The 24,618-nt window shown below is 45.1% G+C and overlaps 1 protein-coding gene across 7 annotated transcripts in view; it reads left to right on the top strand.

Moving 5' to 3' along the window:
* Positions 1–666: 666 nt before the first annotated feature.
* The window catches only part of LOC115554725 (erlin-2), a 40,048-nt gene continuing 16,096 nt past the window's right edge, over positions 667–24,618 (top strand). For all 7 annotated transcript variants that reach the window (XR_003978637.1, XR_003978638.1, XR_003978639.1 and 4 more), the window contains exons 1-11: positions 667–781; positions 1,552–1,659; positions 1,998–2,079; positions 3,894–3,940; positions 4,149–4,210; positions 6,957–7,082; positions 8,745–8,818; positions 15,366–15,424; positions 15,901–15,992; positions 18,816–18,905; positions 21,373–21,452. Coding sequence is in view for 1 of the 7 variants with exons in the window: in XM_030371556.1 (XP_030227416.1) it covers positions 1,553–1,659; positions 1,998–2,079; positions 3,894–3,940; positions 4,149–4,210; positions 6,957–7,082; positions 8,745–8,818; positions 15,366–15,424; positions 15,901–15,992; positions 18,816–18,905; positions 21,373–21,452 (819 nt within the window). In the remaining 6 variants the exon portion in view is untranslated. The remainder of the gene's footprint in view (positions 782–1,551; positions 1,660–1,997; positions 2,080–3,893; positions 3,941–4,148; positions 4,211–6,956; positions 7,083–8,744; positions 8,819–15,365; positions 15,425–15,900; positions 15,993–18,815; positions 18,906–21,372; positions 21,453–24,618) is intronic.

Consider the following 24,618-nt stretch of genomic DNA (forward strand, 5'->3'; position numbering starts at 1 on the left):
CTCCCCCCCCCCCCCCCCCCCCCCCTCTCGTTACAACACGCGTCCCCACCACGCCACGGGGCCGTGCGGGTGTCCCTGGAGGCCAGCGGTAACGCGAGGCGGCCGGTCCTCTGTCACGACACGTCAACGGGAACCGTGAGTTCAACGGGAACCGGCCTTTTAGTGACGAGGCGTAGTTCTATATCTTGATTTAGGGGCCTGCGGCGTATATATGTTTGTGTATCCTCTTTCCTGTTATAGAAAGCATCAACGGACCATACACATGTACCCTGTACCTTTAGATGCATGCATCTGGTTTGTTTTGAGGAGGTGTATTATACCACCAGGTGTGAGTGTGATTAGCCTTGCAAGCCTTTTCGAAAATCTGCCCCGTATGACATCACTAGTGGGCGTGTTTACCTAAGGTCTGTGCTGGATAGATGAGCAACATTTACTTCAGTCCACTGGGTAGGCTGGATCTATCCAGCACAGATATAGGTAGACATGCCCACTAGTGATGTCATATGGGGCAGATTTTCGAAACGGCTTGTAAGGCTAATCACACTCACACCTGGTGGTATAATATGCCCCCTTTAAAGTCTTAAAATCCAAAACCCATAAAAAAAAAACCTGGGTTAATGCACCGATCATAACCTCCGCTGGTCTCGGGCGCCATCTGCTGGTCAGTATGAGGTTACGCATCCTGCTGTCGCTCAACTGACGTCAGGGCGACGCACGACGCGAACCCGGAAGTTAAACAAGGAGCCTGAACCAGTCGAGCGGACGTCTGTGAATCATACAGGTAAATACCCCGAGCTATAGGGCCTCTATCACTAATTTAGATGTATTCACCCCCGTCGGACTGGATCCGGACAGTCGGCGGTCTCATATCACGCCGGAACTTCGCTGTGACGTAAAGTTGGACGTCGCTCCCAAACTGGCGTCACACCGGTTTTGTGGATCGGGTTTAAAGTTTAAATCGGAGCTAGTACTATGCTACTACTGCTTCGACTAATAATAATACTACTGCAATACTACTACTACTACTACTACTACTACTACTACTCGAAATACTACTACCGCTATACTACCACCATTACTACTAATACTACTTAACTACAACAGTATTATCCTCATCTAATTTCGGGGTACCGAGGTGAAGATCTCTGTGTGTGTGTGTGTATATATATATATATATATATATATATATATATATATATATATATATATATATATATATATATATATATATACTGCCATATAGTGTCTAAGCAGGGAGTTGTTTAGGAAGAGTTTTGTTTATCCGTGTTCAGTGAGCAGTCCACCGCCCGCCCGGTTTGGACTTGAGTCAATCCTCTTAGCGCGGCGGGGGAAGGTCAGGGTCACGGGGAAGGTCACCCTCCCGGGAGTGTCCCAGGTGAGGGCGGGCTTATCCCGCTGAGACCGGGCGGATAAACCCCCAGCGGGACGGCTCGGTGGACCCGGGGGCCGGTCGGAGGAGGAGCCCTGGACATTTCTGAAGGAAATACGATGCTTGAACTGAACAGGACTTGTGTGTGATTGCTCCTCCAGGATGTCTCAGTGGGGGGCCATATTCTCGATCGTCGCGGCCATCGGCGGAGCAGCTATGTTTGCTTCTGTGCACAAGATAGAGGAGGGCCACACTGGGGTCTACTACAGGTAACACCTCAGTTCAGTCTCATACACACCTAAGTCTCCTATAGCCCCTGTCCAAACCCCTGCTCCCTTGGGTTTAAGAACAGGCCTTATCTCCAACTGCTGGAGGAGCCTGTATGTGTCTAGCTGATGCAGTGGATAACAGCGGTTCTTTATCATGTGTGTTCAACTGTTCAAACAGAACTCTGACACCATCACTCAGAACAATTAAGTCGCTTTTCAGCAAGTCTAATAAAATCCCTGTGTGTGTGTGTGTGTGTGTGTGTGTGTGTGTGTGTGTGTGTGTGTGTGTGTGTGTGTGTGTGTGTGTGTGTGTGTGTGTGTGTGTGTGTGTGTGTTAGGGGAGGAGCTCTGTTGACCACCACCAGCGGGCCGGGCTTCCACCTCATGCTGCCGTTCATCACCAGCTACAAACCAGTTCAGGTGAGACGCCCACTCACTGCTATGATCCACAATACTATATACAGTATAGATATATCTATATCTATATCTATACATACAGTGATATGAAAAAGGCCACTCACTGCTAGGATCCACAATACTAGACTGTAGTACATAATGTGTACTCCACAATACTATATATTTATCAATTATTCGCCGAATGCTCCATGAATAGTGGGGAGGTGAATAATTTTTTTAGTATATACTACACGTGAACACTCCAAAAATAAACTACATAACACTTTATGCCGGGATTTATTTGTTTTTATTAGCGGTTTATTTGTTTTTATTAGCGTGACGAGACGACCGTCATGCGATCCCCATTAGAAAACAATATCCTGAGTTTGAGATCTCAATTAAATTGCGCCATCGTAGGAGGTTCACGTGTAGCATATACTAAATACAGTATATATATATATATATATATATATATATATATATATATATATATATATATATATATATATATATCAGTGGCGGCTGGTGGTTTTTAAAGTGAGGGAGGAAGGACTGCGTGCTTGGTTGCCATTGGCCTGATAATGGCCTATTGTGGCATAAGAATGTGACACTGTGGCATAAGAAAACACTCAGGGTGTTTTGGTGAACTACAAAATAGCAGGATGGGATAATTATGTGAATTTATATAAAGCCACCAGTGGCAGCTTTGTACTTTGAAAGCTGGTGGGCAGCATGTCTTGGACTTCAAGGGCAGAAGGAAGTATGCAAAGCCAATTAGTCAAACCAGGCCTACTCTTGAATTGTAAAACTAAATAAAAAGATCTGGGCATATTTTTGCCCTCAATAACTGAAGCTATTGGTTGTAATTTGGCTATGTTTATTTTCAGCTATAATTGTTTTAAGAAGAATAAAGACACAATACCAAAAGTGATGCCATTTAAAATGCATCATGCTCTGAATCATTCACTAACATCCTTTCCACAATATCAAACAGAACGGTCAGAGTAACAAACAATTAAACGAACAACAAGAACATTATTTCACAACTAGTTCCAGCAGCAGCAGCAAAACAGCCCCAGACCATCACACTACCACCACCATATTTAACTGTTGTTATGATGTTCTTTTTCTGAAATGTGGTGTTACTTTTATACCAGATGTAATGGGATGTAATCATCCAAAAATTCAGGCAAAGATGAGCCTTTTTGCTCAGTAGTGGTTTTCGTCTTGGATATCTGCCATGCATGGCTTTTTGCCCAGTCTCTTTCTTATGGTGGAGTCATGAACACTGACTTTAACTGAGGCAAGTGAGGCCTGCAGTTCTTTGTATGTTGTTTTGGGTCTTTTGTGACCTCTTGAATGAGTTGTCTCTGCGCTATTGGGGTCATTTTGGTTGATCTTTTGGTCTATTTCACTCTGTCAGGCATGTCCTATTTAAGGTCTGGCAGTAATCAGGCCTGGGTGTGGCTAGAGAAATTTACCTCAGGTGTGATAAACCTTAGTTAGTTATGTTTTAACAGAGGGGGTTATAACTTTTTCCACACAGGGCCATGTAGGTTTGGATTTTTTCCCCCCTTAATAACAAAAACCTTTATTTAGTGTTTAGTTGTGTTATCTTTGTCTTATATCTAAATTTGTTTGATGATCAGAAACATTTAGGTGTGAAAAAAATGCAAAAAAATAATGAAATCAGGAAGGGGGCAAACACTTTTTCACAGCACTGTATATAGAGATCTATATATAGATACAGATATATATACAAATATGTATATATAATGTATATGTATATACTGTGGTATTGTAGTGTTCCTGAATGCCTCTTTGGTTCTGTTCTGCAGACGACCCTCCAGACGGACGAGGTGAAGAACGTCCCATGTGGAACAAGGTACGCCCTCATCTCATCGGCTCTCCTTATTTAGGTTATTTTCTAGGGATGTGTTTTATACCTGGTATTTATGTGTTTTAATCATGACATTTATGGGTGTGTTAAGGGTATTTATGTGTTTTATTCATGGTGTATATGTTTTTTATTCATGTTTTATTCATGGCTTTATGTTTTTTACTAACGCTATAACTGTGTGTTCCATCCACAGTGGAGGAGTGATGATTTACTTTGACCGGATAGAGGTGGTGAATTTCCTGATTCCCTCTGCAGGTAAACCACAAAACACATTATCACACTCACAATGTTGCCTTCTTAAGGTTCACAATCAAATCAAACTTAATTTAAAGAACACTTTTATCATCTTGAGCAGGAAAGTTTACGTCAGCGTATGTCGTGGATAAAACCCACGCTCTAATACTCTAAAAGATACGAGAGGTTGAGAAGGACTAGGGTTGAATGATCAAGGCTTTATTGTAACTGCACAGCGTAACAACAGCACCTGAGTTGGTTTGCAAAGAACTGGTCCATCCGGCCCGCGGTCTCTGAGGTAACCCCAAATCGGTGACTTCCTTGACCAATCACAATGCTCTAAACTAGGGCCGATATTATCGGCTGATATTAGGCATTTTTCAAACTATTCGGTATCGGCATTTATAATGGCAGATAAATTAATGTTAAAAATATATATATATCCAAACCCGTTGATTCAGCCAGAGTCAAGCAGAGCGAATGCAGAGATTATCGGTGTTGTTCATGTGTGCAAGTGTGTTCATGGTAAGTTGGCAACTGTCACGAGACATACATTGCTTGAATAATAACTAAAAGAACATCCCCATCAATTTTATAAAGTCGATAAGCATGACTTTTGCTGTTGTTACGTGTTAGCTGAGAGTAAAAAGGATTTAAAGGATAACTACAACTACTGCGTTTCTGGATTTTTAAAAAATGTATATATCGGCCGATATATCGGCATATCGGATTTTTAAATCACAAAATATTTGTATCGGTATCGGCCTTAAAAATCCTATATCGGTCGGGCTCTAAACTACAGCCGCTTCCCGGTCCCCCGTAGCATTTATCTTCCCCCCCACAATGCATTCCGTACAGTAATTCAAGCATTACGTACAAAAGAGTTACATACAAACATTATAGCTACGTGAAGTTACGTATTATACATTACAGTTATATGTGGGGTCTTTGATTGAAATCCTTTCATCGTCTTGTTCATAAACCTTATCTTAAATCACCATGACTTACCACATGTGTTTAAGAGATGAGCCCTGTGAAAGCCATGTTCATTTAAACAGTAAAACATGCATTTGTAATAGTTAACAATGCCACTTTATTTGTCTGTGGTACATACAGTCATAATCCTAAAGCTGGTAGTGTCTGATTTGAACCGGGGTATGGTTTAGTTTACTTCAACTTTTAAGTTGAAGCCTACAGAATAAACATTCTAAAGCGATGAGGAAGAGGAACCACAGGGGGTAACAGATGTCTCTGTAAGGGGACATTTATACCTAAATGAGGCGTCTGGGTTCATCAGAATGCAGGCAAAGGAAGGCCCGCTAATATCGATCCATTTTAACAATATTTACCTTATATTCTTGTATAAATTACACTTAAAGTTAACCTTACTTATTCTTATTATCTAAGTGAACTGAGAAATGGACTGATGTCATTGACTACAGAGGGATGTGTGTCTGAGGGGACAGACAAAGGGACAGGCCCCGGAGCCTGCCCCTCCCATGCTGAAGCGTTACTCTCTCTACCAATATTCCACCACTTTGGCTGAGAAGCCTCCGATATTTTACACCATACTTATTCCAGGCAAAATGCCCCCACACTAGTCACATGTATTACCGGATTTCTATCATACCGGTTCCATGACACATGAGGCTGACTACCTTAAATATCCCCCCCTCGTTTGCAGTCTCTTAACGAAGCGCGATGACGCTTCAATTCACAGGAAGAATACACACAGTGGTTCCCCAGAACGGGTTTCAACAGAGACTGATGTGTCACACTCTCTACTGAAGGACACTTGAAGGAGGGAGTAGTGCGTTGCACTAAACAGCTGCTTCTCTCTACTCTGTTGACTGTTTCGGGGTTAGGGTTCGCTCCTAGCTGTTAGCTCACCGCCCTCGCTTTAAGTGCTTGTTAGTTAGTTATCCATGAGTGATGAGCAGCGTTTGCAGACACAAGCTTCACGGTATAGCAAAACCTAATTCTTATGTCCCCCTCTGCCCTGTTTGGCTTTGGGAGGAAGGAACCTACTGCTATTACTGTCTTTACTACTAGAGAAGGGGATTGGGTGAATCCCCTTAGTTTGACCATCATATATCATGTTATTACTAACATTACTACCACAGTTGTGATTGAGTGATTCCCCTTAGTGTGACCATCATATATCATGTTATTACTAACATTACTGCTACAGTTGTGATTGAGTGATTCCCCTTAGTTTGACCATCATATATCATGTTATTACTAACATTACTGCTACAGTTGTGATTGAGTGATTCCCCTTAGTGTGATAGCAGATGTGTGCTCAGCAGTGTTAGCTGTTAGCTTAGTTTTGTTTTGTTTGGTTATTTTCTTTGGCAACACTAAAGCCCCGTAGGCCCGGTTGCTTTGTCGTGTTGTACTTTGTGTTTTGGGTTTACCTTCCCCAGTAAACCCATGTTCAAGCGTATCCGTTGTTTTGTCATTCCTTTATTGTTCACTCACCACTTGTTCTTCATCTACACCCATAACCCAAACACTCCCCCACTGGCCCTAGACAGTGGGGTTGTAACACTATCATGTATCATGTTATTACTTGCATGGTATTTCCTACTACAGTTGGATTGAGTCATTCCCTTTCCGCTCCATCATCAGATATCATGTTACTGCCACCGATACTACTGAGGTTGTGATTGAGTGATTCCCCTTAGATCCCTCATCATGCATCATGTTATTACTCACATTACCTCCTTTCCGTGTCTAACTCTTCTCCCTGCGTCCCGTGCTGCAGTGTTCGACATCGTGAGGAACTTCACGGCGGACTACGACAAGGCCCTAATCTTCAACAAGGTCCACCACGAGCTCAACCAGTTCTGCAGCGTCCACTCTCTGCAGGAGGTCTATATCGGCCTGTTTGGTAAGAGGAGCTCGGGCATCCCTGAGTCTTCACACCCCGCTTATGCACCTATTGTGTGTTGTACGTCCTGGCACTTAATGTACACACTTAAAAATAGCACCAGTAGCATCATGTAGCATCTTATCCTAGCTATCTTTGTTGTACGCAGGGAATGGGTTAACCTAGTGATGGTTAGTGCTTGGCACTTGGTTCTATGAACATCCTTACTGTACCGACTGCGATATATTGTTGTTTCTATTTCTTTTGACAAAAGTAGTTGTTGTAAGTCTCTTAGGATAAAAGCGTCGGCTAAATGCCCTACATATGTGAAGTCTGCGTGTCTTCACTGATGACATGCAGACTTCAGAGATGGGGAAAGTCAATTCATGCAAGTGTCATGATTCAATGCTTCCCCAGTAGCTTTGCCGGGTCGTAGGATCTTATTGGCAGCAAAGTAATGTTCATCCAACAGAGGGCGCTGTGGTGTATTAACCTGTCATCCCCTAAGTTAGGTTCTGTGATCAAATCAAATCAAACTTTATTTACCGCCTTTCGTACAAAATTGCAATACAAGGTGCTTAAACTGAAAGTTGAATTAAATAGGTATGTTTTTAGGGTTATTTTAAAGGTGTTCATAGAGAGAACACCTTCAAAGCCTCATAGCCGTCTGGCCTGGCTTCATCAACACACCGCCACCGCCACCGTCACCGCCACCGTCACCGCCACCACCACCACCACCACCACCACCACCACCACCACCATGGGAAGCGTTCAGATCCTCTCAGAGAGCATTGTTAACTTGTAATCGGTGGTTCTTTAGCAATGCGGTGGTCCGTACGGAGCTAGTGAATCTCCATGCTGGAACTCTTGACAGAGAGATCAAAGTGATGAGCAGCTTTGTTTGCATTATGCAGCAGGGCGCTGAACCCAGTGCGGCCATAAGGAAGCCATTTCACCAGATGACATGCAGATGTTTTAGTGAAGCCTGGAGAGGCGATATGAGGGTTTGATCACAAACAACGCTCCATTAACGACGCACTCCAGAAATGAATGGAGAAGAAATGACGCAATCAGAAAACCGGCAAACCCTCCATTTGTTTTGGTTTTAGCTTCATTGGTCTTTGCTCTTTGAAACAGAGCCTTTATTAATCCATAGGGCTTCGGTACCTCCTCCTAGTGCAGTGGACCGCATCTGTGTGGGCTTGTTCTCACTCCTCCGTCTCATGGTACAGTGGGTACAACATCTGTGTGTTCTCACTCCTCCAACTATAGTGGGTACGACATCTGTGTGTACTTACTCCTCCGTCTCATAGTCGAGTGGGTACCACATGTGTGTGTGTTTATTCCTCGGTTACCGAGGGCCTGGGAACCTGGAGGTTCTGCTGTCCTCTCTGCTCGGAACCTGTTGCACAACCCTCCAGAGACCTGGAGAAATGGCCGGGGTTCATTAAATCCATATTAACGGCGGCTCATTGAACATGGTCATTCAGGAGTCCATAGCAGAAGACTGTCTGGTTGACTGGCTGACTGGCTGACTGATTAATCTCGGAAGAACTGAGGGTTTTGAAGCAGCACCTATCAGAACAGCTGCACTGTCTAAAGTGTGTGTGTGTGTGTGTGTGTGTGTGTGTGTGTGTGTGTGTGTGTGTGTGTCTGTGTGTCTGTGTCCGTTTCTCTCTCCAGACCAGATCGATGAGAACCTGAAGTTGACCCTCCAGGAGGATCTGAACTCCATGGCTCCTGGCCTCATCATACAGGTACCTAGACGCCCCCCCAAGGCCCCCTGGACCCCCTGTGGGCCCCGGGTTCAGGTCCCTGGGAACCTCCGTTCAAACTGTCCCATTTAAAACTGTGTTCGTCATCATCTTTTTGAGATGTGAGGCCTAAAAAATAAAAGTTTGGTTCCTGTTGGTTGTCAGTCGAGGTCATGGGTAGGTAGAGAATTAATTTTATTTATTTATTTTATTTTTTTCAGCGGCAGCGAATGATAGGTAGGTTGTTTTCATTTAAAAGCGAGAAAATTTGCTCATCCTTGTACAGAATGAAGAGGTGCTGTACCAAAACGTAATTATAGTTTGCATTTTAATTTTATAAAGCTCATAAAATAATTTGGGTCGCACATAAATTGACAGGGTCGGTCGGAAACCGGAACCAAATAAATTTTTTTTTAGGCCTGATCCCATCTCACACCCCTCTTACGCCCTTATTGTATGTGGTACGACCTGGCACAGTACTTAGGCCCCGTTCACACGAAGCCGAAACGGGCGAAACCGTTAGGGTTTCGATCTATCCGGTTTCGAAGTATCTCCGTAAAGACGAAGTCAAGCGAAACCGGGTAGATCTGTAGAAACGCTGTAGTACACATTCCAGGCCCATAAGGGGCGCCGCTTCTGGTACAGAAATCCAGAAGAAATGAAATAAGAAGAAGAGGCGAGCATGCGCATAAAGGCTGCCCTTATGCGCATGCTCGCATGTGATTTCTGAGACTCCGCGGGCTTAAGAGCCATTGGCTAGGAGGTCGAAGGGTGGGGCGATGACGTCATGGTTTGCGGTTTCAGTCGGTTTCAGGCGTACACACGAATCCAAAACGAAACCGGGTAGATTTGAAACCACCTCCGAGGGTGGTTTCATAAGTTTGCGGTTTCGGTCAGCGGATTCGCCGGCTTCGTGTGTACGGAAGGCCGAACCGTACAAGACCTTTGCGGTTTCGCCATGAAATCGGCTTCGTGTGAACGGGGCCTTAGCCTTGTGTAGCATCTTATCCTAGCTGTCTTTGTTGTATACGGGGAAGGTGTTAACGTAGAGATTGTCAGTGCTTGGCACTTGGTTCTATGAACATCCTTACTGTACCGACAGCGATGTAATCATTATCTTTCTTCTAACAAATGTACTTAATGTAAGTTGTTTTGGGTAAAAGCGTCTGCTAAACCACCCAGTTAGCATGAGGCTAATCAAAGGCTAACCTTGTCACAAGGTCGGCAGCCTGCTTGTGTGACGTGACAGAAGCCATGATGTCATAGTAGGGGTGCAACGGATCACAAAACTTACGGTTCGGATCGTGTCACGGTTTTGGAGTCACAGGTCGGATCATTTTCGGATCAACATCAACAATAAAGATAACAAGACAAATGTGACTTTAAATAAAATCTTCAAATGTGTAAAAACAAAACAAAGTGAAAAATTTGGTAATAATCCTGCTTCCTTTAAGCATGGTCAATATTTAAGAAAATTGCAATCTGAGGCATTATTCCTTCTTCTTTATAACATGGATAGTAAATAATCCCCAAACCTGGATTTACCATTCAGGAAGTCTGCATTGCCCTGGGAGAGTCTAGAGTCTACACTCTCCCCAGGCAATGCAGACATCCTCATCTTCTTTTTTTTTTCATCAAGTATGGTTGCGAAATACAGTTTCTGTCGTGTTTTATTTGGCATTTTGTAAATCCATTGATTTTGGTTGGAAGACTCATTGCAACCGTTGCACCACTATGCCATAGTGGAGAGGGTCATTCATGCTCCTGTTGACCTGACGTCAACCCTCTGTCAGCAGAGGGCCACTGCTATTCCTCCAACCGGCTCCCTCTCTCCTCCCCTCGTCTCTCTCATCGTCCTCCCCCTCTCCAAACTCCTTTAGTAAGGCTTTGTGGAGGTGACTCATCACACGCCCCCCCTTGTTGTGTGATTCTATATACTGGGTTTGGTGAAGAATTAAGAGGAATAATAATGGGAGAGACCGCAGGAGGAAGAGAGAGTTAATATAAACATGGAAGGAATGTGGTGGTGCCCAATGTTGGGCTAGTTACTACAAAAAAGTGATTAGTTACTGATTAGTTAATTCTGTACATTGTAATGAGATTTGACAATTTACTTGTTGCTGCATTTAAAATTAACCTCACTACTTATTTCTTTACTTTACTGTAGATACATGGACAAACATCATAGCCCAATCATCACTTAGTGTTTATTGTATAAATCTATACAAAATAGCATATAAAACCGTATAAAAGAACAATATTCCTGTCTGCACAAAGAAATGCCTCACTATAGAATCCACAAGCAACAGGATAAAGTAGGCTATGGTGAGGTCAATCAGCAGCAACACACAAGTTTCAAAACACAGGCTTTGGGAAACATGAGAACAAAAATTAAGTGGTCAATGAAAAATATAAAAAGGTCACTTTATCCCAAACAGAAATGCACTTAAGCGGTGCTGACACATGCTGTTACTGTATGTGGTCCAACGGCCGAATGAACCTGATCTATTACGCAAGCTATGACATAAGTGTGTCTTCCTCTTGCAGGCAAGAGCAGCCGTCTCAAGTTTTAAAGTAATGCTGTCTATCCAGTGCACAGTCATTCCCGAGTAACTTTTGTTGTTGGCGGACCAAATGTCTGTGGTGGTGGACACATGATCCAGGGAGGACTCGGAAATTATTTTGAGCTTTGATTCCATTTCGGTATGACACTTGTTCAGGTAATGGGAAAATGTTTTCCTGTCGGATGTTGGCTTGCGAATCCCGGGTACTTTATCTAGTATTTTTCTAAATCTAGACGATTCAGTAGTCGACAGGGGAAGCATGTCTTCTACAATGAACCCGGCAACCAGCCTGTCTTTCTGTGTCACCTGCTTCTGCGCTCCAACCCTTGAACACTCCTTCGCACAAGCAGCTACGTCACTCAAATCGATCGCTATGGCAACGTGCCGAGGCAAGCAGGCGCTGCAGTCACACAGGCAGCACGCACGCACGCACCACAACGGATCAGAACTTTACACGGCTTGGGGAACGCAGGAAAGCACGTTACTATAGTCTAGTAAAGTAGTGTAGTTACCGATATTTTAAATGTAATGCGTTACTTTACTTCCTTACCCAAAAAAGTAATATGGTTACTGTAACGCGTTACCCCCAACACCGGTGGTGGCTTTGGGTATCTGCGTGAGCTCCAGAATAAAGCATTGACTCTGCTGTCTATGTGGACGAGTCAGAATGGAAAGTTGCACCTTGATTTGAACTAGATGGATGATAGATGATAGATGATAGATGATAGATGATGGATGATAGATAATAGATGATAGATGATAGATGATGGATGATAGATGATAGATGATAGATGATAGATGATAGATGATGGATGATGGATGATAGATGATGGATGATAGATGATAGATGATAGATGATAGATGATAGATGGGACTTTATTGTCATTGCACATGTTACAGGGCAACGAAACTACCAGTTACATTCCGTCCAAGAAACATAAAAGACAGTGTGTGGAGACAGGACGGAGAGACCGTCAGGCGCTCGGTTGATAAGAAACATGCTGCCTTCTTTAGAAAAGAAAGAAAAAAAGCTAAACAAGAGGGTGACGAGGGGAAAAAAAGTGAATACCTAAACTATGCTCCTCTAAGGGGGGCACAGTGTAGGGATTAGCAAAAAACACCTCAGCACATAAGCAACATATCAAGAACATCACAAACACATGTGGGAGGGGGGAGGGTATCGGGGAGGGGAGGGGTCACAGCTCAGACCCCGGGAGGAGGACGCAGCCAACGGGCGCATCGCATCACTCACGGCGTACTGTACTATAAGGGAAGGAGAGGGAGAGGGAGTCCAGTAGGCGGTGAGTCCAGGGTGTGTGTGTGTGTGTGTGTGTGTGTGTGTGTGTGTGTGTGTGTGTGTGTGTGTGTGTGTGTGTGTGTGTGTGTGTGTGTGTGTGTGTGTGTGTGTGTGCGCGCCCAAGGACTCCATCTCCACCCAGACTCAACAGTGTCTCTCTCCCGTCTGATGCTGGTGACGAGGACACGACCGTCGCCGTGAACTAACCACAAAGCCTCATGAAAGGAGTGCAAATAACATTGTAACTTATGTTAGGAGTAGACTCAGTCCGGATGGGTGGTTACTCACCTTCAGCCTTCCATGACTTAGCCTTTGTAACGGACGAAGGGACGTTTGTACAGGAAAACAGACTATTCAAAGAACTCCCTCTCTTTCTGTCTGCCTGTCTGTCTGTCTGTCTGTCTGTCTGTCTGTCTGTCTGTCTGTCTGTCTGTCTGTCTGTCTGTCTGTCTGTCTGTCTGTCTGTCTGTCTGTCTGTCTGTCTGTCTGTCTGTCTGTCTCCCTCTCTAGAGTCACGGTTTCTAGGTGATCTTTTGTCAAATATCCTTATTTAGGTTTTACTAAGGTTCACTGTCAGTGCCCAGGTTTGAGTGGAGCTCTGCAGGAGTCCTAGTTGCGGCTGCAGGCCTTCTCTGGTTGGGGTCAGCAGCACCAGGTTTGGATCTGTGAACAGCAGACATTTGATTTAGTGTCTACTCTACAGTGTTATGCCGGTTGCTGCAGACTGTTCTAACAGCCTTGCTCATTGGTTAATGTACACATTGAACAGGGTCGGACTCAAGCTGCATCCTGTCTCACACCAGGCTCTGTCTCACTTCAAGGCTCTGTCTCACACCGGGCTCTGTCTCACACCCGGGCTCTGTCTCACACCCGGGCTCTGTCTCACACCGGGCTCTGTCTCACACCGGGCTCTGTCTCACACCCGGGCTCTGTCTCACACCGGGCTCTGTCTCACACCCGGGCTCTTTCTCACACCGGGCTCTGTCTCTCACCCGGGCTCTGTCTCACTTCACGGCTCTGTCTCACACCCGGGCTCTGTCTCACACCCGGGCTCTGTCTCACTCCCCGGCCCTGTCTCAGACCTGGCCCTGTCTAACACCCGGGCTCTGTCTCACAACCCGGCGCTGTCTCACACCCCGGCCCGGTATCAAACCCCGACCCTGTCTCACACCCGGCCCTGCAGAAAGAAGTCTGTGTGTTTCTATCTTCCCTGCTGAACTGTTGTTTGTGTTCATGGACTTTATAATGTTGTTGGTTTTCCTCCAACAACACTTTCATTCCATTCTATTCACAACAGCAGACGTTTTTAAAGTCAACAAAGCAGGAGAACATGTAAGGGATGATCACCGAGAGGCAGGGCAACAAACCGTTTGATATGCCCGGCCCGTGGACGGTGACCTCCACAAGGTTCTTCTTCTGCCTTCCACTTCCCTCAAAAAGTAGTCTGTGTTTAGAACTACGTGAACAATGTTAGCTAAGCTGTAGCTAATTAGTTTCTATAGCAACCACACAAGGCTGCATCTGATCAGTAGTTTAATAACGTAGGGACTACATTGTATCTCGCTTGCGAAACTATTTATCGACTGATTTTCGACACATTTTAGAAACCTTTTTAAACAAGGTCTATTTTTACAATGGACCTCATGTTGGAAATTTCTGTGATAAAAAATAATACAAGCATATTGATCTGCTATTTGATGACACTGTGCTCAGCCAGCAGCAAGCACAACCGACAAATCAGCGGGCAACCTGCCGGGTTAAAGCCCTCCTCCCAGCCAATCAGAATCAAGCATTCTTAAAAGAAGTAGAATAATTAGCCTTAGTTTTGGTGTATTTGGTTGTCAAGGAGTTGCTTAGTTGGAACATATGGTCTGTGGTAAGAAGCCCATTTGGTTTTTTCTTAAGGGATTATTTTCAGGAAGCAGGAAATGAAAAAGTCTTTACAGCTGGAAATGAGGAATACTCTGTAGGATTTCTTCTAAACCTACAGAGCCTCTCCCCAAGCTGGTCTCAGTTATCGTTTTGCTATCAGCCTATTTCTTTTCTTCACCCGTTTCCAATGGCTCACCTTAATTAACCTCCTCACAAATCTGTGCACTGTACATGCCCTGTTGGTTATCTGCTATCCTCTTTCTTTCTTAATTACTCTGGCAGTAAGGTTTTAAACCCGCCATGCACGCCAGTGTAAACGTGCTTCGTGCTGCGTTTCAGCGTGTAATTATTATTCTTTTATTTTTTATTTTTCGTTTCGGTTACTCGACTCATCGAGAAATCAGTCTAAAGATTAGTTGTTAGAAAATTAGCCGTTATGGCAGCACTAGAACACCACATGCCTTTTGGAGTTTCAGGGATTTTATTTTTGTCTTTAATGTGATTGGAGAGTCTTGTGGGTTCTGGTAATCTTTAATAAAAACTGATTCTAGTGTTACATTTTATTTTGTCAATGTATTTGTTCTTTATGATGGGGCCAAATAGGTTGGAGAAGTACCAATAATACATCTCCATTTTGAATGTGTACATCTCTCTCGTTCCCATTCTCTCTCTCTCTCTCTCTCTCTCTCTCTCTCTCTCTCTCTCTCTCTCTCTCTCTCTCTCTCTCTCTCTCTCTCTCTCTCTCTCTCTCTCTCTCTCTCTCTCTCTCTCTCTCTCTCTCTCTCTCTCTCTCTCTCTCTCTGTTGCTCGTCCTCAGGCCGTTCGTGTCACGAAGCCGGTCATACCGGAGAGCATTCGCAGAAATTATGAGCTCATGTAAGTCTGACACACACACACGCACACACATCTGCTGCTTCCCATTCCTGGGTGGTATTCTGGTCTGGTGTTTGTGTTGTTTTATCATTGTGCTTTAAGATTCATTACCGGCTGTAAATCCCTCACCCATCATTACACCCTGTACTCTAAAGTAGGCTGGCTGTCCTTGTCAGCTCACAGGCTTCTTCACTGGTACACCTTCATTTACAAAGCAATTACTGGACTGCTCCCTTCATCTCTCTGCACCTACCTCCCTTTTAAATCACATTTATCATACAGTTTTCGCTCTCTGGACTTTCTATCCAATTCAGTCAGTCCCCAGAACTCGTACTGAGTTTATGTAGAGGGCCTTCATGTACTATGCTTCCTCCACCGGGAACACTCTTCAAAAAACACACACACACACACATATCTGCTGCTTCCCATTCCCGGGTGGTGTTCTGACGTTTGTGTGTTATTTGTGTGTCTGTTCTCAGGGAGAGTGAGAAGACCAAACTGTTGATCTCCCAGCAGACTCAGAAGGTGGTGGAGAAGGAGGCGGAGACTGAGAGGTTAAAGGCTGTGATTGGTGAGATCCTTCAAATTAAATAAGTATTTCGTTTCTTCTGGTTTTCATTTTGATAAAGTAAATACGCCCGATACTGCCATGGCTCCACTTGCTATTGCTAAACCCCCTTTGGGAAATTAATTTAACTTTAGACCCTTCACTGTTGCGGAAGTACAAGAAGCTCTTATGAAATTAGATTAAAAAAAACACCAGGGCCAGATAATATAGGTGTTAATTTTTTTTTAACTCGCCACAGATTGTATTGCCAAGCCATTGACCTACGTTTTTTATTTAACTCTAACTAGTACGCAAATCCCCAAAATATGGCAAACGGCAAACGTTCTTCCCCTCTTAGAAGGTGGTGAATCTGTCTCCTTTAGCCAAGAGTGTATAAAGCCTGGTAGTGATCAGTTAAAGGATTTCTTCAGTCTTAATGACATTTTATCTTGTTTTCAATCTGGTTTTAGAAAATCACACATTACAGTCACAGCTGCTACTGACGTAGTAAATTATGTTTTTTATTGCGGAATTCAGAAATGCAAATGCCATAACCAAGTTTATCGGTGTTTTCATTGCTGCTTATCTATGGGTTGAGATCGGGTTAACCCGTTTTTTTTAATTTTCCCCTCAACTATTAACCGTACTGTGACTTAAAAACCGAGGTACGTACCGAACAATGACTTTTGTTTACCGTTACATCCCTAATTGAGTCTGTTTCCACTTACAAATACCTTGGTATACTATTTGTCTTTTAAACCCCATATTGAGAACCTGGCAAAGAAACTAAAAGTGAGACTGGGCTTTTATTTCAGACATAAATCCTGCTTCTCTTTTGTTTCTAAAAATAAGAAGCTTATGGCTGCTACTTTTATTCCATTATTAGACTATGGTGATATACTACACATGAATGGCTGCTCTACTTCGCTGCATATGCTGGATGCTACATATCATTGTGCTTTAAGATTCATTACGGCTGTAAATCCCTCACTCATCATTACACCCTGTACTCTAAAGGAGGCTGGCTGTCCTTGTGTAGAGGGACGTGTAGACGCTGGCTGTCCTTGTGTCGAGGGCCTTCATGTACTCTGCTCCCTCCGCCTGGAACACTCACACACACACACACACACACATCTGCTGCTTGAAGGCCCTCTACACAAGGCCCTCTACACAAGGCCCTCTACACAAGGCCCTCTACACAAGGCCCTCTACACAAGGCCCTCTACACAAGGACAGCCAGCCTCTACACGTCCCTCTACACAAAGACAGCCAGCCTCCTTTAGAGTACAGGGTGTAATGATGGGTGAGGGATTTACAGCCGGTAATGAATCTTAAAGCACAATGTTATGTAGCATCCAGCATATGCAGCGAAGTAGAGCAGCCATTCATGTATAGGACATCACCATAGTCTAATAATGGAATAAAAGTAGCAGCCATAAGCTTGAGTGTGTGCTTCAAAAAACACTCAAGTTGCAGGAACTCATCACTATGAATGATTTTAAAACTCGACTCACATGTTTTCTGATGGCAAATTTTAGAGTTTGTCAATGTTTCACTGAATAGTATTTTATCATATCAGAATTGTTCTTCTTCACCCACTGGAATGTGTTGGTCTCTTTTTTCTTTTGTCTGTGCGTTTGTCTTATATTTCATTTTGATTTGATTTTGATTTAAATTTATTTCGAACATGTAAAAGAAAACAAAAAATATATATCATACACAAATGATTGATGTTAAACAAAATAGAAAGCATAATTCGATACATAAATGATAAATACTTGATAATTGATAATTGATTCATTCATTTTAACTGCTGCCATTTGGCCAGGCCTTGCTCGAAAAAGAGGTCATTTGACCTCAAGCAATTTTGCCTGGTAAAATAAAGGTTTAAAAAATAAAAATAAATGATACCACAGTAACTATTATTACAAAATTAACTGAATTCATGCACTGTTAAAATATTGTAGTTTTTCCTTATTTATGGGTAGCGAAACTGATTAATAATAGTGCTGAACAATGTTTTTGTTCAAAATGAGAATTGCACAGTTAAACAAAACATATTAGGATCAAAGTACTTCTGTCTTTAACAAAACAACAAAGAAAGTCATTAGGTTCCACTTTAGGGCTGGGCGATATGGACAAAATCTTATATCACGATATGAGTAATTTTATATCACGATATGGATATATATCACGATATGGTATTTTTGAAGTAAATTAAAATAATAAATGGCTTAAAATAACCATACTTCACATTTGATCAGTTTTTTATTTTATTTTGAACTTGAATTTCCATGCTTACAAAGGAGTAAGTAGCGAACAATCTGTCATTAACTGCAGTGTCAGTTAATGACAGATTTATATAAAATAAAATAATAAAATAATAAAATCACACAAATATTTTAAATACTAATTATACACTTATAAAATAAAGTTATGTGCTGTGCAAATAGCTGGTGGTAAAAATATAACTGTTTCTTCAATACAAATTAGATTTTTTTTCAAGTTAACAGGTGAGTCTCACACCTGCCTTGCTTCAGTCAGTTTTTTTTTTTCTCTGTCGGTATAAACGATATGGCCAAATCTCTCCCGGTAGACACTTTCATATCGTCCACGGTATGATATCGTCATATCGCCCAGCCCTATTCCACTTTATTGGCGTGGAACCAGTACACATTGTGGACAACGATGTGCAGTTCAGCCTCTGAAAGGCCGAGTCCTCCTCTTGGTGCCGGCGTGGATGGGCGGCGGTCGGTCCCATAGACCAGTGACTGTCCTGGGACCAGCGCTGGGGTCACTGGGGGTGAATCTCATGTCTCTAACCTCTCCCTTCCCCACTCCTTCCAGAGGCGGAGAAGGTTGCCCAGGTGTCAGAGATCAAGTTTGGACAGAAGGTCATGGAGAAGGAGACGGAGAAGAAGATCTCTGAGATAGAAGGTCAGTATTGTCCCACTATGCATCCCCACATCCCACTATACAGCCCCACATCCACTATACAGCCCCACATCCCACTATACAGCCCCACATCCACTATACAGCCCCACATCCACTATACAGCCCCACATCCCACTATACAGCCCCACATCCACTATACAGCCCCACATCCACTATACAGCCCCACATCCACTATACAGCCCCACATCCACTATACAGCCCCACATCCCACTATACAGCCCCACATCCACTATACAGCCCCACATCCCACTATACAGCCCCACATCCCACTATACAGCCCCATATCCACTATACAGCCCCACATCCACTATACAGCCCCACATCCACTATACAGCCCCACATCCACTATACAGCCCCACATCCACTATACAGCCCCACATCCACTATACAGCCCCACATCCCACTATACAGCCCCACATCCACTATACAGCCCCACATCCACTATACAGCCCCACATCCCACTATACAGCCCCACATCCCACTATACAGCCCCACATCCCACTATACAGCCCCACATCCACTACACAGCCCCACATCCCACTACACAGCCCCACATCCACTATACAGCCCCACATCCCATTATACAGCCCCACATCCCACTATACAGCCCCACATCCACTATACAGCCCCACATCCCACTATACAGCCCCACATCCCACTATCTATCACCACATCCCACTATACAGCCCCACATCCCACTATACAGCCCCACATCCACTATACAGCCCCACATCCACTATACAGCCCCACATCCACTATACAGCCCCACATCCCACTATACAGCCCCACATCCCACTATACAGCCCCACATCCACTATACAGCCCCACATCCCACTATCTATCACCACATCCCACTATACAGCCCCACATCCCACTATCTATCACCACATCCCACTATACAGCCCCATGTCCCACTATCTATCCCCACTATATATCCCCACTATACATCCCCACTGTTCTTCCCCACGGCCCACTATATTGGTGTTGGCTGCGGCTTAATTGTTTGGGGCATTCCATTACAGCGTCTTATGGCCGGTTCAGACTACACGATTCTCAGACATTCCTCCGAGATTTAACATGTCACACTATACGATCTCAGAGCCAGGGAATCGGGCCTTGTCTCGTCGGCAGACTGGCCAGTGGCCACACTACAAGATTCGAGGGTGCGATGCTCTCTACTTTGTATCATTCACGTTTGCAAGATATTTTCAAAATCTAATATTTAGAACTAACATAAATGCTTTTTACATTTTTGTCATAAAGGTTCCAGTAGTTTTTATATCTGCTCAATGAGGCAATTCCTCACAGTAGTTGCGTTGCGCGTGACATGAACTATACAAAGTAGAGGCAGCAACAACGTAGCCTAGCAACAAAGCGTCAACAATGGATCCTGAGTACCTAGCACTAGGCATTATGCTGGTGGTCCTCTCTACAGAGACGGAAAGGAAGAAAAAGAAGAAAAGATTGTGGACTCGTTCTTGGGTTGAAAATGCAGGGACGTTGCTGCCACATTTCCACCAAAGTTGTCTCCATTATATTGCTCCATTTTCTATAGTTTTCTTTATTAGCATTCTTCTTGTTATTGATCGCATTCATTTTTGCAGTAGTTACACCTACTCAGCGTAGTGCAGTGAAGTCAGTTGGTAAACACTGCGCGTGACTGGGGGTGTGGTTCCCTCATGTCAACAATGTATACGTCATGCGATTCCCCAAAAAATTCTGACATGCCAAACTTTTCGTCGTGGGGTTTTTGAATGTCGCAGACGAAAACATCGCAGATCGCAAGCATGTCACAATACAAGACCTCGTCTCGTCGCCGACCTGTCAAAATCATGTACAATTCGCAAATTTGTCTGCGACGAAAGAATCGGGGCAAAATCGGGCTGAAATCGTGTAGTCTGAACGGGGCATTACAGAATGAAAACCCCCTCCCCCGTCCCCTTCACAGTCCCAACCGCTGCTCAGGGAGCACATTCCCACTCCCACTCACTGTCTGTCTCCCGTCCGGGCCCAGTGCAGCCTCACTGTCTGTCTCCCGTCCGGGCCCAGTGCAGCCTCACAGTTCACCCGCTCACACATGTCTGACTCAACAGTCGCCACCAGCCTCTTTAATAGTCTTAACCTTTAACTCTCCCCTTCTGTCTGTTTTCCTGGTATTTAATAATAGCACTTAGCATTGTGTAGTGTCTTATCCGGGCTGTGGTGTTGAATGATGGGATTGGGTTAACCCAGTGACTGTTATTGTTGGCCCTTGTTTTTATTAACATCCTCACTGTACCAGCAGAGATACGTTGTTCTTCCTCCGTCTTCTGACAAATGTACTTATTGTAAGTGGCTTTGGGTAGAACCACTGCTCGGGGCCCTTGTTGTAAATGTTTATGTGTCCTGACAAAAAAAAAATCCCGGAAAAATAAAGTTGTTTGTGCGAACCCCGTCTCCGTGCCAACAGACGCCGGCTTCCTGGCCAGGCAGCGCGCCCGGGCCGACGCCGAGTTCTACACCGCCAACCGGCTCGCCGAGGCCAACAAGGTGAGTCCCCCGGGGGCCCCCATCAGAGAGCACACCCCCAGGGGCCCCCCATCAGAGAGCACACCACAGGGGCCCCCGTCAGAGAGCACACCCCCAGGGGCCCCCGTCAGAGAGCACACCCCAGGGGCCCCCATCAGAGAGCACACCCCAGGGGCCCCCGTCAGAGAGCACGCCCCCAGGGGCCCCCGTCAGAGAGCACACCCCAGGGGCCCCCGTCAGAGAGCACACCCCAGGGGCCCCCCATTAGAGAGCACACCCCCAGGGGCCCCCCATCAGAGAGCATACCCCAGGGGCCCCCATCAGAGAGCACACCCCAGGGGCCCCCATCAGAGAGCACACCCCAGGGGCCCCCATCAGAGAGCACACCCCAGGGGCCCCCGTCAGAGAGCACACCCCAGGGGCCCCCGTCAGAGAGCACACCCCAGGGGCCCGCCGGGATGTCTGCCCGGGGACTACTAGAAATAGCCCTGCAGTAAATCTAAAGTCATGCGCTGAAATGAACATGAAAACGTTGCGGGGGAGCGGAAACACGAGGCTCTCAGGGGGTGAGGGGTTCAGACCGCGAGCCTTCCCCAACATCTGCTCCTGATCTGGGGCTCTGCGTGTTGCGTAACCCTGGCTGCTGCAGCGGGAGGAGCGGGGTCCTGTAAACAGAGCTGCCTCAGCCGTTAACTGTTTACGGCTCAGCGAGGACGGGGAGAGGCTCCTCGGGCCGTGTCTCAAAGGGCCCCGCGGGATGGAGCAGAGCCAGCCGCTGCGTTACCTGCTCATAGATTTGCATATTTGTGGTTGCTTTGCTTAAACAGTGTGGCTGTATTTCTGGGAACGCAGTTCCCCGCCTGGGCGCAGCCAATGGCGCGTTTCCACTGCCAAAAGTGGGCGTGACCTGGACTGAGCCGTACTCGTTTTGACCTCGTCTTCAGCGATATCGCGATATTTCGTCTTGCGGGACGTTATCGATATGCTGACGCCAAATATCGATATTCAAAGGTCCCATGACATGAAAATCTCACTTTATGAGGTTTTCTAACATAAATACGAGTTCCCCTAGCCTGCCTATGGTCCCCCAATTGCTAAAACTTGCGTTTGGTGTAAAACGAGCACTAGCTGTTCTGCTCGCCTTTGAAAAAACGGAGGCTCAAGTGCGCTGATTTGGAATGTCTGTATTCTTGACGTCATCAGGAATCTCAGCTCCTCCCCTTACTCTGCTTGGCCCGCCCAGAGACGTTGGCCCGCCAATGAGACTCGACCGTGCGAGCGCCACATGTGTGTGTGTTTGTGTGAATACACACACTGTAACGCAAGTGTTTCTTGTCGGTTCTTTGACGTGTCTTGTATTTCCACAACGAGACTGTCGTGGGGGTTATCTGAGCCATGGTTGAGAAGGAATTGGGAGAAAGGAACTTTGGCTTTGACTGGCTGAAGTACATGAACTGCGTCATAACGCCGGTTGCCGCGAGGCACCATCGCCCGGCAGCGGGCAGCCGGCAGCGCGCGGTTCAGTCGACTTCAGGTTGATGTGAAACTGGAAGAACCAGAGACGTCGCAGAACCCGACAAAGTCGTTTGTGATTCATTATATCGTCTGGAGGCGCACACCGCTTTTGGCCGTGATAATATGTATTAAATGATTTAGATTTCTATGTATTATATGATATTATTTAGATATAGAGCTCCAGGACTGTATCGCAAGTGTTGTACACTTCCTTGTTATTTGGATAACCGTTCTGTCGGACTCTCGTCTCTGGTATTTCTACAACGAGACTCGTATTGGGGGTTATCTCAGCCAAGGTTGAGAATGAATTGGGGGGAAGGAACTTTGGCTTTGACTCCCTCAAGAACATGAACTACGACATGGAGGAGAAAGGGATTGTTGGCGGCGAATGTCTCCAGCTTGAGACCCGCTGAGGGACCACCGCCGGAGGCGGAGGTGCCTAAGCGCTGCCCGGGAACAATCCCTTTCTCCTCCTTGTCGTGGTTCGGTCTACTTCACATTGATGAGGACGTTGAAGAACCAGGAACGTCGGAGAACCCAACGCGGTCGTTTGAGATTCATAATATCGGATCACACATCTTTTGGCGGATATAATATATATTATATAGATATCTATGTAGGCTATGTAAGGGATAATGCCCGACGAGGTGTCCATTATCAGGAATTAATGGACGACGTGGAGGCGTGAACCGTCCGACGCGAAGCGGAGGACGGTTGCCTCCGCGAAGTCCATTAATTCCTGATAATGGACACCTCGAAGGGCATTATCCCGCTTATACCACGGTCACTTACCAACGGTGACCAAATTAAGACCATTAATTTATATTTTCATGCGTTTTACAATCCGAATATAAACTTTTCCACAAAACATACATTTGTTTGCCTGGTTACGCCTGAGGGTCTGACTAATACCCGGAACCACCATTACACGCCCGTTGGGTTCTCATGCAACGGAAACGTTGTTCACTCCTCCAGTAATTAGGACGGGCCATAGCTACGACTTTAGAACGGGAGGTAGCGGGAGGTATTATAGTCCGCTGAGCTTTGTTTTGTTTCCCGTTGCTATGGTTACTACTATTTTAGAGACGATACGCCAGCTAGCGCATTAATTGAGAACGGTAAACAGACAATTTGACGGAACTACTTGTCCAGGTGTCCGTATATCAGGAGTTAATGCACACCCTGCATCCAATCAGAATCGAGTATTCCCGCAGACCGTGGTATAAATGATAATATTTTGATATAGAGCTCCAGGGCCCCGTTTCCCGAAAGCGTCGTTAGCCTAAGTGGATCGTGAAGTGCGTCGAAAGGGCATCGTAGAGTTTTCACCGCGTTTCCCGAAAGCATCGTTGGTCACGAACGTCTTGAAAACGCTCGTAGCTAACGAGTACTCCAGGGGTGCTCGTAGGTACTCGTAGGACGCTAAGAGCATCGTCAGCTATAGCCTCAGTGGCGTCACCATCGGACATTCCGTATATTGGATGCGTTTTATTAAAACGCATTGCGCCTTTATGTTCTTAGTTTGGTAATTAATAAAGATTATTAATTTATTTATTAATAAAGATGTTAAAATGGCCAAAATAAAACGGGACAGTCCAGAAAATGTTTGCGCAGGCAGGGCACTCAAAATGTGTGAGAGAAAGTGTGGGGATTTGTGCAGACTGACATAGGC

Source organism: Gadus morhua, chromosome 11 (genome assembly GCF_902167405.1).
Source record: "Gadus morhua chromosome 11, gadMor3.0, whole genome shotgun sequence".
In the NCBI taxonomy this organism is placed as follows: Eukaryota; Metazoa; Chordata; class Actinopteri; order Gadiformes; family Gadidae; genus Gadus; species Gadus morhua.